At 41.7% G+C, this 13321-nt stretch overlaps 2 protein-coding genes across 2 annotated transcripts; both read right to left on the bottom strand.

Moving 5' to 3' along the window:
- Positions 1-614: 614 nt before the first annotated feature.
- Positions 615-2733, bottom strand: LOC143325918 (C-C motif chemokine 19-like). Its single transcript, XM_076739313.1, has 3 exons — positions 2606-2733; positions 2373-2496; positions 615-1010 (listed from the first exon to the last, which is right to left on the bottom strand). Exons 1-3 carry the CDS (start codon positions 2667-2669, stop codon positions 842-844), a joined length of 357 nt encoding a protein of 118 aa, XP_076595428.1. The 5' UTR covers positions 2670-2733; the 3' UTR covers positions 615-841.
- A 6202-nt stretch (positions 2734-8935) lies between these two features.
- Positions 8936-13103, bottom strand: LOC143323145 (gamma-aminobutyric acid receptor-associated protein-like 2). The gene is made up of 4 exons (XM_076734814.1): positions 12886-13103; positions 10780-10835; positions 10518-10690; positions 8936-9481 (listed from the first exon to the last, which is right to left on the bottom strand). Exons 1-4 carry the CDS (start codon positions 12917-12919, stop codon positions 9391-9393), a joined length of 354 nt encoding a protein of 117 aa, XP_076590929.1. The 5' UTR covers positions 12920-13103; the 3' UTR covers positions 8936-9390.
- Positions 13104-13321: the final 218 nt, after the last annotated feature.

The following is a 13321-nucleotide window of genomic DNA, read 5'->3' as shown; positions in this document are numbered from 1 at the left end:
TTATGTATAGCATTAATATATATTATACAGTATCATGAGGTTAAAATATTATTTGATTTGATTTGATTTGATTTCATGTTCATGAATGTGTTCAACACTTTAATGGTGCAGATGGTAAAAGTAAAGCTAATTTCAGTTACTTTAAATACAGCTGGGTAGTTTTTTAATTTCCCTTCAGGATCAATAGATAATTATCTTATTGTACATAATTAGTAACCTGAATCTACAAAGTTACTACAGTTGTAACTAAAGTTATTAAATAAATGTGGTGGAGTGAAAAGTACAATATTTGTCTCTAGTGGAGTAGAAGTAACGAGCAGCAGAAAATGGAAATACTCAAGTAAAGTACAAGTACCTCAAAAACTTTGAGTACAGTTCTTGATTGAATGTACTTTCTGTCACTGCTGTGTTCACACAGAGGTTGAACCACATACATTTTTATGTATTCTAAGTATTAAACAGCCTTTGTGATGCGGCTGAAGGTCACTCTGTGTCTCGACTCATGGCCTTCAAAATAAAACGAGCTGAACACCGAATCCAAAAATAAAGCTTTTATTCAGAAAGGAGCAACATATTTGAGTAGAAATGATCACAGTAGTGCCACTTGTTGTTTTCTAATCTTAGACTAGAGGCTGTGTTTCATATCTCAGAAGTCATTTTTCACATGAAACTTCCCAGGGTCACAGTGAATTCAGCAGTTTTAACTTCAATGTCACTTTTCTGCATCATCATCATCATCATCATCATCATCATCATCATCATCATCATCATCACAGCTCGTCAGATGAAGGGCTGCATCATACTCCAGTGACAGACATGTAGATAAAGAACATACATGTGATCATAACAGGCTCACACTTTTTTTCGAGCCCTTTGAACACGGGAGGCGGTTGAAGGGGGCAGACGGAGACTTCTTTTTAGCCGCTGCCTTCTCAAAGTCTGCCAGCAGATTCTTCGCCCAGGTCCAGTTTCCATCCACACAGATCTCGTAATTACAGACTGTCGTGACCCTGTAAGAAACAAATAACCCATAATACTCAGTGCTAGAGGTCCACAGTGTCCCTGGAACCAGCATGATATTCAGGTCGTGAACCTAGAAGTGCGTTATCACCTACATGTACTCAAAAGCTCTAATCGATACAGAGACGATGACCGAACCCGACTCGTCCTCTCAGCGTTACGGAGCTCTGCAGCCCCTTTGAGCTCATTGTTACAAGTACTGTACTTAAGTACAGTTTTGAGGTACTTAACTTTAATCCTGCTTGACACTTTTAGTCAAATATATTTCAGAGTGAAATATTGGAAACAGATTTCTGTATCACAACTTTTTTTTCCCTCCCATTAATCATCTGACAACCCCTCACATTTATCTGGTGGCCCTATGAAGGGGCCCAGCCCCTACGTTGGAAACCACCCCATTTACATCAGTGAAGGCAGGTTAAATAATACAAGTACGTCTTTGTTCATGTCTTGTTCATGGAGGGAAGATTTACTGCAGGACTGTTGTATTAGACTGCATCAGTCTAACAAACTTTCCTGTTTGTTAAATTATTAGATTATTATTAACAGCAATCGTTAAAAAGTTGAATTATTTTGTATTAGAACTAATCTCCTCCTGAAATAGAGTGGTGGACTTTCAAAGTGGCAGAAAATGGAAATAATTAAGTACAAGTACCAGCAAATTGTACTTTATAACAGTAGCACCCCCACGCAGTCACCCAGCAGGTCTGCGTGTACAATGACTGAACAGCTCCCCCTGGTGGAGGATCTTCAAACTACTACAGATAAATATGTTTGGAAATTATTATATAATTAAAATCTAATGATCAGAATAATTGAATCTATATATTTTTCTTATTTTCAGATTTTTTTTAGGGATGTTATATTTGTTTGTTGCTTATTCAGTCACAGACAGTTTTTAGATGCTCTGCTGTATTCTGAGATACTGTTAATGACATGACTGTACTTTGTGCTGCTGCATATGGAAACCTCATAAAATATAAAGCAACAATGCTTTATATTTTATGAGATTAAATAATCCCACAATATTAAGCAGTTAGATTTAGTTTAACACTGTAAAATGAGTCCATTCCTGATAAAAAGTACTTTGATTTTAAAAAGGTACCCTGTTTTCACTGTAAACAGTTTTCTGTACATGCTGTACTGTTATGGTCTGTCAGGTATTAATCGTTCTGGGTGGCAGAGCACTGACCAATCAGAAGGTCGGGGGTTTGATCCCAGTCTGTGCTTCCAGTCAGTGTTTTTATCATGATTTTGCTCTTTTTACTTGACTTAAGGGACTGAGAAACAGACACATTCCAGGCTTAGAAAAGCCAAATCTAACATCTAAAGCACCTTCTGTGTTTACTCACACGACGGCTTTGAGTCTGCAGGCGCTGTGGGTCATCACCACGTTTGTCACCTTTCCTTTAGGAATATGAGTCCGAGTGCAGTTTGGACAGCAGCGCTGAGTCAAAGAGTCTGGAGCCAATGTGTCTGTGAACACACACACACACACACACACACACACACACACTCATTAAATACTCTCAAATGCAGTTCAGGTGGACAGCTCGCACAGAAATCAAGCAGCAGAGTTACTGACCGGCAGAGATGTGATACAGGAAAAAGACCAGAGTCAGAGACAGGACAGCCACCAGAGCCTTCATGTTTCCTGGACAGAGACAGACGAGCTTCTGCTGGATCACCTTTAATCTTCAGGGTGGATCTGTGATCTGTGCTCAGACCTGCTCTGGCCTCCCATTATATGCAGCTGATCAGTTAGTTCTGAGAAAGCTGTATTTCCCCCTCTAGTTCCTCTTCTTCTGCTTTCTCTGTCACTTAAGTTATTTTCTGCTCTGCAGAGAAACTGTGAAGGTAATAACACGTAAAACAATTCTGCAAAAAGCCTTACGGAGAAAAGAAAGCAGGTTTTCACATTTACTTGTCCTTTTAGATTAAATTCTGTTCCTGCCAACATTAACAAAATCACCTTTGACTGCAAACAAAACAGAGGAAATCACAATCTGGGCAGTAACTAAGTACTTTTACTTGGACTTTACTTGCACATGTTCCCATTTTTTGAAATGTCACACTTCTACTCCACATCTCAGATGCAAAAACCACGTATCTCCAGATGTGTTGAATGTTTTAGCCGAAGTGAAGAATGAAGAGTTCCTTCATGTCTGGAGAAAATTCTCCTTTTCTTCAGCTCAATACACTCTTGGATCAGCTGAAAATGCATCGTCGCAGAGCTGAAAACAGCCTGTTTTTCTGAGCTCGTCAGACTTTTTGGAGATATGTGGTTCTCACAGGACGGCCGCGCTGCAAACATATGATGATCTACTAGAATAAGATGCATTGCTGTAGATTAAAGCAGCCAACAGGATATAAAGTAGTTCAATGAACTCAAGCTGAAACATCTACAGCAGTAAAATGCAGCAAACACATGAACGCAGCAGGAACATGAATCCACAGACAGCAGATAGAAAAACTCTGACAGCAACACTTTACTGCTACAGGAGTACTTTTACTTCAAGTACCTCAGGATCGTTTTTCTTTATTTGGAGTGAAATCAGCAACACACTGTTGAATCTCTCTCGATGAATGTTCGGCCGAAGCATCTTTAATTTCGTGGGATTTGCCTCAGTTTGTGTTGGCAGAACTCGACTTTTCTCTGCAGTCCTGCTGAAGAAAGCTTGTTCTGTTTAAACATCCTCTGATCCACATGTTTTTCCATGAGAGCCACTTTAATGAACCCTAATCTGCTGTAAAGTCCCCACATTTATTATCATCCTCCACCAAAACTTCCAGACCCACTTGAATCATTTTCATTTGCTCAGAGTGATGAAGGACGACTGACTGATGTCATTCGGTCAATATAATCGATTCTTAATAATCACAACACGATATTATTGAAGCAGAGCACACAGGAGCTCTGGCTGACATCTCCCTTCATCCATGAACACACACACACACACACACACACACACACACACACACACACACACACACATACACACACACACCCCATCCTGCTCCCACAAACACTCACTACAGCAACAAATGTGGATTCATCCGCTGCTGAAAATAGTCCCAACAAATCCTCCACTTCCTCCTGTTTGCTTGATATAAACTCCAGTGAGCAGCTGTTTGGGAAATTCCCGAAACTTTTTCTTTTTAAGAAATTGTATATTTATGAGGGATTTTTAAAGATTTACTTCTTCAGTGGGAACCAATGGGCTTTAAGTTGAGAGCCTCAGACAGGAAGTCAGAAAATAATGAGAGACGAAGAAAAACATTGTTGGTTTTGGTCTTTTTATTGAATTTGTTAATGATAATAAGTAAAGAAAAAACAGTTTTAGCCTTTAAGGCCGTAAATTAGCCATGCACAGCTTGCTGACTGACAGCTGACAACAGTGTTTGTGTTTAAGTTTAAATAGTCACATCCCTGCAGCCTCTGTGCTACTGGCAGGGGTAAAAGTTTGAGTTTAAGTGTTGTAGCATCAGTACTTGCAGTACCAGTCGTAGTGATGATGAGCTCACTGCTTGAAGTTAACGTGAATGAACTGTGAGAGCTGAAATCCTTTCACTTCTCTTCCCATGAACAAATCTGTTGCTAAATTCTAAGACGTCCAAATACTGTGATGCGTCACTGAAGAACAGCACGGCAGCGATTCTGAGAAGAAACCGTTGGTGTTTCATGGAGAAAGACATCAAAAATAAAAGAGCTATACTTCATTATTCTGGTTAGACGATCACAGTTAATGAGAAGAGAGGAGAAGTGAAACAACTTCACTTTCTTTGCTCTCATTCACCTCGTTTCAGTTTAGAGGGAACATTATTAGACATGTTGATACCAAGAAGAGAAGAATATTTGTTCCTCTTTGCATAAAGACCACAAGTGGAGGGTTTACATAAAGACGGGAGGTCCTTTAATACACCAGAGGAGGAGCAGTGGGCCGAGTGTGAGGCCCTGAGGAACTCCAGACAGGCTGACCTGATGGCGGTGCAGGAGGAAAAGTCAGCGGATCACCAACGTTTTAACATTTCATCCTCAGTGTAACTAGAATATTTGATTCCATCGACGGCGGTCAAGATCGGTCCAAAGTGATGGACCCACATTGTTATCCACATGCTGCTAGCATGCTAGCACGGGGTACTTCTCAAAAATATCATCTTTTGGGACCCTGTATGTATCATACTTTAACACTCTGAAGGGAAACTTTTCTTTAATGCTTTATTTATTCACTGGGGAGAAAACAAACCAAAAGAAACCCTCAGAGACAAAAGCAGAGACCAACATACAGTTGAATGAAAAGATTTGGGGAATAGTTTTGTTCTTGGACTGATCTCCAGAAGACACAAAGTTCAGGATGAAACATTCTCTCCAACATTTCAAACAAGGTTGGTGCATTACTTTGGTCTTTGTACAATTTTAGAGTGAAAAAAGGAAAAAGAGCAACATGCAAAAGTTTGGGCGCCCCAAGAGATTTTGAGCTCTCAGGAATCTCAGATCTTAGCTGACTGATAGCGCTGCGGCTTGTTCTCAGTCATCGTTAGAAAATGCAAGTGATGCAAATTTAGAGCTTTGCTCCTCAAACCTTGACACAACAGTCAGCAGCTGTGGACTCCTCAAAGCAGCCGCCTGCACTCTGAAAGTTGAAATAATCGACGCCTCAAAATCCACTGCAGACTACCTCAAGAGGACCAAGCTGAAGGATTTGCCGTGGCCCTCACAGTCCCGCGCCTTAAACATCATCGAAAACCTGTGGACAGACCTCAGAGACTCAATGGCCCAAGAAAAACTGAGCAAAAATCCCAAAAACACGAACTGAACAAATGTTAACTGGCTACAAAAATCCTTTACAAGCTGTGATACCTGACAAAGGGCAGTAAGTCCTGAGCAGGCAGGGGGCCCAAACCTTCGACTGGGTCCTTTTCTATTTTTGTTATTTTAAATGTTTAAACGTTAAAGTAAGATAGACTGCCGTGTAAACATTTTAATACCAGAACGAGCCTGTTTCTGTCACACATGAGCAGCTGTGAGTTAATGAGTTTAGAAATTCTAAGAAATGTTTGCAAGCTCTTCACATTCGAGGAAAAAAAAGAGAAATGAAACCGGAAGATTAGAATCAGGTCAGAGCAACGACTCGTGGAAAAAACGTGACCTCAAACTGCCGTCTGGAGAGTTTGTCCACAGAGTCGATGAAGGGAGACGTCTGTTAAATCCTTCAGCTGATTCATTGTCAAAGTAAATAAAACACATCAGTGTGAGATAAATGCTGCAGCGTTCGCCTGATATGAAGCGACACGATGTTCTCTTGTCGCAGTGTGCAGATGAGGACCTGATGTTGAGGTGCAGATACACGAATGAGGGGCAGGACCAGAACATCTGGCTCGTCGACGCTGCCATCAGATGCTGATTTCTGATATTTGACTCTGAAGTGCAGAGGTGGACGTACGTGGATCAGGAGTAAATTAACAGACTAATAATGAGATGTGGGATGGCGTTGGGGGTGGAGGGTCTCGTTCCCAGACTCCTGCCGTCTCAGTCGGTGTTGGAGGATTGAGGAGCTGAATTTCATCAGATAATCTTGAAATGCAGCCGTTAAAGATTGCGTCAGAGCTCAGACAGTCGTCCAGAAGGCAGGCTGGTGGAGGAAGAGGAAATACAACCATTCAGGGGTAATTCTGCATCATGACTGCTCTGTTTTCCCCCTCAAGTGGAATTTTGAATGCAGGAATTCTACTTGTAAGAAAGTATTTTTACAGCGTGGTACTGCGTTTACTCCAGTAAAGGTCTGAGTTCTTCTTCAGTCGGAGAACTGTGAACGAACACCAAGGGAAGATATTTAACATGAAGTTTAAAGGAATGAGATTTATCAAGCCGACGATCCGCAGCAGGAGGAGCGATGACAGAGATGTGACTCAGCTGTGAGGATGATGATGTTGTTCCTTTCTTCTTCCTGTGAATTTTGAATGAGGGAAGTTCTGCCTGTTTAATACCGAGGATGCAACATGTTCGTAGAAAGACTGCTGAGGGAGACGAGGAAGTGGACACAGGAAAGGAAAACACTGAGCTGACTGTTTGACAGTGACGTCACTGTTATTCACTTTTCTTTGTAATGTTTCTTATAAATTAACCCTTTAACACTCAGTTTCCTCCCTTGGTCCCATTAAACATGTTCTCACACATGTTGTTTTGAACGAGTAGTGAAAGTCTAGTGTACTGCATAAAATAAGATGAACTTTATTGATTATTGAACAAGGACATCAGATAAAGTGAAAGAAATGAACAATAAGAGGTTCATCAAACGAGAAAAATGAATGAGGTCGGTTCAGGAACAAAGACGTCTGGAACACATCCTGTATCTGCACAGAAGCAACGAAGCTCACCTGATTCATTCACCCCCCCATCTCAAAACAGGACCCACGGGGGGCTTTGACTGAAAATCCAAGAATATCCGACAAGGTCAGATCCACCCTGAGTCTCAACTCCACCAAATCCGTCCCAGCTCACACTGGTCCATCACACACTCCATCCATCCATGACCTGTATCTGTCCCTTCACCCCTCTATCCTTCATCCCTTCATCCCTCCATCCTCAGCACGCCTTCCTCTCACCCTTCATCCATTCATCCCTGTTTCCACCTCTTCCCTCATCCCTTCATCCTCTGTGCTCTCCTCCATCCATAGTACATACTGAACTGTTATTAATCTGTATCTTACTGTTGTGGTTTTTCTAAGTCAAAATACATCATTGAAATATCAAATCTGAGACGTATAAATGGTGAAATATAGAATATCGTGTAATAGATACTGGAGTACAGAACATCAAATATGATAAGGTGTGGGTGTAGGATAGCATCAAATATGATAGATAATAATGAAAGCAGATATTTCACAGAATAGATCAACATGTACATGAAGCGGTCGGAGCGCTGTGGAGGACGGGGGTCTGTGCGGTGGAGGAGGGGACGCTGGGCTGTCGGCGTGGCGTTATCGACCGTGTTTTCCTCTTGATGTTCAGTCTGAGAGCAGCAGCTACAAAGCAGCACCTGGAGCAGGTGGAGCTGCCGTCTGCCACAGGTCAAAGGTCAAAGGTCACAGGTCAGAGAGGGACGAGCTGCGTTTCATCTCGTGCTTCGTCCTCGGTTCCAGTCTGAGCTGGTCTTCCTCACCGCCACCGCTCACTTCAGCTGCTTTAAGTGATTTCACACACAAACGTGGAGCGTGGAGTTTAATTTGTGTAGTTTATAGAGTGGACAAAATAACAGAAACAGCTGTCAGCATCACACAGCTGAATCGACTCCTCTTTAAACCCGTTTCATCTGGAAAGGAGGATTTATCACCGACTTCTGGATCAGACGGCAGCTAATTAACACACAGCGACACCTGCTGGCCAGTGGGGCAAAATGACAAAAAAGTCTTAATTAACCCACAATTCATTGCAATTTAGCTGCAATTGATAGCCAAGAACTAGACAGCTTCATCCCATAGATGGATTTTAACGTCTGATCTCAGCTGCAGAGCAGTAAACAGAGATGGAAGATTTATCCCAGTAACAGTACCACAGTGTAGAAATACTAGGATTCAAGTAATACTTTTAAAGTTTTACTCAAGAAAAAGAACAAAAGTATTAGCATTAAAATATACTTTGAGCAGCAAATGACTAAATTCTGTTTTTATTTATGTTTTACACTGAGTCCCAACTTTTTGGAATCGGGGTTACAGAAGTTTAAAGTAGCAGAAAATAGAAATATTCGAGTAAAGTATAAGTATCTTGAAATTGAGTAACAGTATTGTTACTTTGCAGTCCTGCTCGTGAAGTTTTCCTCATCAAACTGTGAAGAAATGAGCTGTTTCACACGCTGAAGCTCATTAAATCAAACGTTTCATGAATTCATCCGACACTCTGAGAAAAACGACCAGGTTTAATTTTAAGGTTTTTATTGGTCAGGTCATCCTAATCAATTCAAATAATTAAATTAAAAGCTCTTTTAAATATTGTCTTCAAAGAGGAAAGCACAACTAAAAGCAAAACTCACTCACGCATCATTTGAAATGTGAAAAAACAAATCAAGGTTCCTCCTAAAACACTCAAATCACAACGTTAAATAAGAATCCAAATGAAACACACTATACACAACTGAATCTACGGATCTTTGAAGACCTGGTGCAACATGGGCCACAACAAACACACCGGTGCACTTTATGTTTATCCCGTCAGGTGAGCAGTCTTTCATCTTTCCGTTACGTCACTGAATCTCTCCGGGGCTTCCCGCCGTTTCTCCAGGGGCCGAGCGGGGGCTGTGATTAGATGTGGGTGGCCGTCGGCGAGGCCGCGCCACGCCGCGGGCGAGGCCGGTCCCGTCGCGGCTTCTCGTTTTAAAAACCAAAGGTGTTCTCTCCGCTGTAAGCCACGTATAAAAAGCCGTCCTCGTCCTTCTCTTTCTCGTACAGCTGCCCCATCGTGATGCTGAAACATCAGAGCGAAGACGAGCGTCATGATTGGCTCCTGACAACACTTCACTCGTGGTGTTTAACATTACGTGGAGGGTTTGTTCCACATTATTCTCCAGTTAATATTTTCCAGAGCTCTAATCAATGAAAACATTTTCTCCCTTCAGCTGCTTTGATCAGCTCGCGTTCAGTGGAACATCAGCTTCCATCAAACGTACCTTATAAGCAGCACTGACAGCACGTCTTCACTAAACCATGAAAATGATAAGAAGCCACGTGGGATAATTAAAAGGACACAGTGACTTTATCCAGACGGCGCCTGAACTTAAACCCAGTTCCTGCTGATAAAACCATAAATGTGATTTGACTGTAGTTTTATCTGAATACCTCACATGGCCATGAAGGCAGCTGTACTGTCGTGACGGCAGATCATCACAGAGACAATAACAAGCAGCAGGTTCCTCAGTGCTGCTTTTAAAGAGGACGTAGATGACGAAAAATGTGCAGACTCACAGCTTCTCTTTGACATAAATGATCGAAAATAAAACATCTTCAGGTTTTGACTGTTGGTTGGACAAATGAAGCAATCTGAGGACGTCACCTTAACGAGAAGCATGACTTTTAGACATTTTATTGATTAAACAAATGATTATTTTGGAAAGTTCTTAGCAGATTAATGGAGAATGAAAACGACTGTTAGCTGCAGCTTTACATGACAGTATTGTATGAATACGACTGTCGACAGAATTCGGGTTTAATGCTTCGATCTATTCAAAGAACCTGATTCAGTCCTAAACTTCAGCACTTTCATGCACTGTGACGCATCGAGTGAGAGGAATGATCTCTGTTTACACTCTGAATGCACAGGTGACACGAGTTAGAACACGATGACCGAGTACCTCCTGTACTGTACGTGAAGGCATTTACTGCAAAAACTACCTAAAAAAATGACACAATTATTATTGAGATTTGTTCGGCAGAATCTTATAGTTTCCTCCTGGTCTGGGGAACCTCTGAAAGGTCTAAACCCCCCTCAGCGCCCCGGCCCTCACCTGGACTGAGGCACCGTCTTGTCCACAAACAGGAAGATGGCCTTCTCTGACGGCAGCTGGATGCGTTTCCTGATGATCCACATGAACTGAGCCACTGTGATGTCGGAGGGGACCAGGTACTTCCTCTTGTCGATGTCCACGATCTGCGATCCAGACACTTTCTCCACAATCACCTGCCGAAACACAGACGCTGACTTCAGCAGCAGCTCATGAACAGACATCCTCTACATCAGCTGTGAATGACAGAGAGGCGGTCACTCACCGGGACCCTGTCAGGGTACTTGTTGCGGATTTTGGCCGATTCTATGCATCGATGTTCTGGAGGACAAAAAGCAACGTTTGTGTGAATTACATGAACGCTGAACGCGACAGCAGACGCAGAAGTTTCCTAGAAATCTTCGTCTTCAGTACAGACACAAGAGGCAGAGCAGTGATGGACAAAGATCGATACCTGACGTCTGAGGTGTGACATTCACAGACAGCCGCTGTGGATTAAGACACGCTGAGAGGAGCTGAACCACCACACCCATCAATACAGTCACTTCAAAGGTGGATGTGCAGCGTTTAATCGTGAACCACCACAAACAGCTTCTACAGAACCCCTGAACAGCTTATTTTACAGCAAACTCTGACAGTAATAAGTTTCTTTCTTCTTCGGGTGTATTTCATATCTGAACTATGAGTCAAAAAGTCGAATAAATTAAGATTATAAAACAGTGTTTTGCTGAGCACAGCCTTCAGTTATGAGGCATCACTTTTCATTAAGGTTACCTGGATTACTTATTGTTTATACGATATTATCATGTCACAGAAGAAGACCCTCCACCTCCCAGAATGAAGGGTCTTAACCAGCGAGCTCGAGGATTCAACTCTTCTTAAATGGCAGTAAACTAGGACTGACATCTCCGCACTCAACCAAAAAATAAATAAAAATAAGAATTTTTACAATATTAGTTAATAACCGCCAACAGTTTCGATTATCAGTGAAAAAGACAAACACTGACTGGATCCAGCTTCTCGAATGTGATCTGACAGTAAATTGACTAGAATTGGATTTTGGACAGTTGTTTAAATAAAACAAAGACGTGAAGACGACACCTTGAGCTCCGGGAAAGTTTCACTGAGCATTTTTCACTATTTGATCTCACTTTATTAAACAATCAATCAGCTGATTTTAAAAGAGAAATAATGGTTATTTGCAGTCTTTTCCACATGACGCAGCCACTGTCTGGATAAGGAACATCCTCGTTTTCACAGGAAGTACAGGGGTTTATGGGTAATGTAGTCTTAACACTGACACTAACGATAACACTAGTGGAAAGAGGCCAATTGTCTCTGCTGTTTTCTCAGTTATTTTCCATTTTCCAGGTTTAAAGTGTGAAACTTTTAACAGAAAACATTAATCCTCAACAGCAACACGCAAACCTCGAGTATCAACACATAAACTGAGCATTAAAGCCTCTTTTTAAAGTCTGAAAACAGTAGATGACACGGTCAGACAGCCTGTCGACAGGAAGTTCATTCAGATGAGGAATAAACGATCGGGGTAATCCGAAAGGTTAAAATACCAGATGTGATGTTGAGTCTAACTTTAGTGTTTGATTTTTTATTTATTTTTTAAATCCTGATACGTTTTCACATATCAGGATTAAACACATTTGAGGCTTTGGCTGTTGGTCAAACAGTGTTTTCAGGAACCTCTCAGTCCTCTGATAACCTGAAGGCATTTTCTCATTTTTGCCATTTTTGTGTAAACAAATTAGTCGATTAATTGACAAAATCTCAATCAGCAGCCACATCATTACTGATACAAAGATGGGCTTTGAAACCAGCCAGCAGGCCTGCAAATGTTCAGCCGGAAGAACTTCTCAGGCCTCCAGTTTATGACAAGAGAAGGAAAAATATGAAGTTAATCTCATAAAGTGGCTGATCACTGCTTCATTATCCAGCTGCTGAGTGGAGCTGAACGCAGAATGGAGGCTTAGCAGCTTAATGTCTCCACCGGGTCAATATCCACCATCAGCCTGACAGCAGGTCGTCGTCCGGTGGCAATAAGGACAAAGACACGATGGTTTGATCGTCGACACCGGCAGAGCACATCAGAAGCTAACGGTCGTCCATTAATCCTGACAGCCATGTTTAATGTTTAAGTTCTGTCGACACAGCTAGCTAACAGCTAAAGCCTGAACAAAAGCCTGAAGGACAGGCCAGTCCGAGAGCCCGACGTGTTTAAAAGAGGGATTTCCTAAACATTAAGCCTCAGTTTATTCTCCCCCCGTGCTAAAATGAAGGATTTCACCTCAGATCTGAATCTGCGTAGACATTTTTATGAGTCTTCCATCAAAATATCACCTCCCTCCTCCCTTACCCAAGGAGTGATCCTCTTTGAACATCCATTTCATGTTTGCCGTTTCCGGGCTCTTTTAGCTCGACGCAGCAGATTATAAACGCGACTCAAAGTTAATTTAAGAGTGAAAATGTTTTTCTTTATATTTTTGTTGAAGTTATAACTCTTGAGTTAGTATATAAACGGCTCAGCAGTTCGCAACACAGCAAAACAACAAAGTCGCTTCTCTTCACTATATCTGCCTGCTCAGAGCCCCGCCCCGCCGATGACGCAGGGCCGGACTGTTCCATTCTGCCGCACAGGGGAGGGGTGTGATACATTAAACAATGGGACGCTCTGACTTCATGCTACTAAAACTATGTAAATTAATTGCAGTAAGTTCTCAATAAGTATAATTCTGATGTTTTACTGTTCAAATTTCATAATTCACAGTAAATCTATACATTTTACACGACAG

Source organism: Chaetodon auriga, chromosome 1, assembly GCF_051107435.1.
Source record: "Chaetodon auriga isolate fChaAug3 chromosome 1, fChaAug3.hap1, whole genome shotgun sequence".
Lineage (NCBI taxonomy): Eukaryota > Metazoa > Chordata > Actinopteri > Chaetodontiformes > Chaetodontidae > Chaetodon > Chaetodon auriga.
Note: the sequence above shows the minus strand (reverse complement) of the source record. Positions and strands in the feature narration are given on the sequence as shown.

Coding starts and splice junctions, on each gene's coding strand:
- LOC143325918 (XM_076739313.1), bottom strand. CDS start 2,669: ATGAAGGCTCTGGTGGCTGTCCTGTCTCTGACTCTGGTCTTTTTCCTG. Junction 2,497..2,605: donor CCTGTATCACATCTCTGCCG/GTCAGTAACTCT, acceptor GTGTGTTCACAG/ACACATTGGCTCCAGACTCT. Junction 1,011..2,372: donor TGCAGACTCAAAGCCGTCGT/GTGAGTAAACAC, acceptor TGTTTCTTACAG/GGTCACGACAGTCTGTAATT.
- LOC143323145 (XM_076734814.1), bottom strand. CDS start 12,919: ATGAAATGGATGTTCAAAGAGGATCACTCCTTGG. Junction 10,836..12,885: donor CAAAGAGGATCACTCCTTGG/GTAAGGGAGGAG, acceptor TTTGTCCTCCAG/AACATCGATGCATAGAATCG. Junction 10,691..10,779: donor AGTACCCTGACAGGGTCCCG/GTGAGTGACCGC, acceptor GTGTTTCGGCAG/GTGATTGTGGAGAAAGTGTC.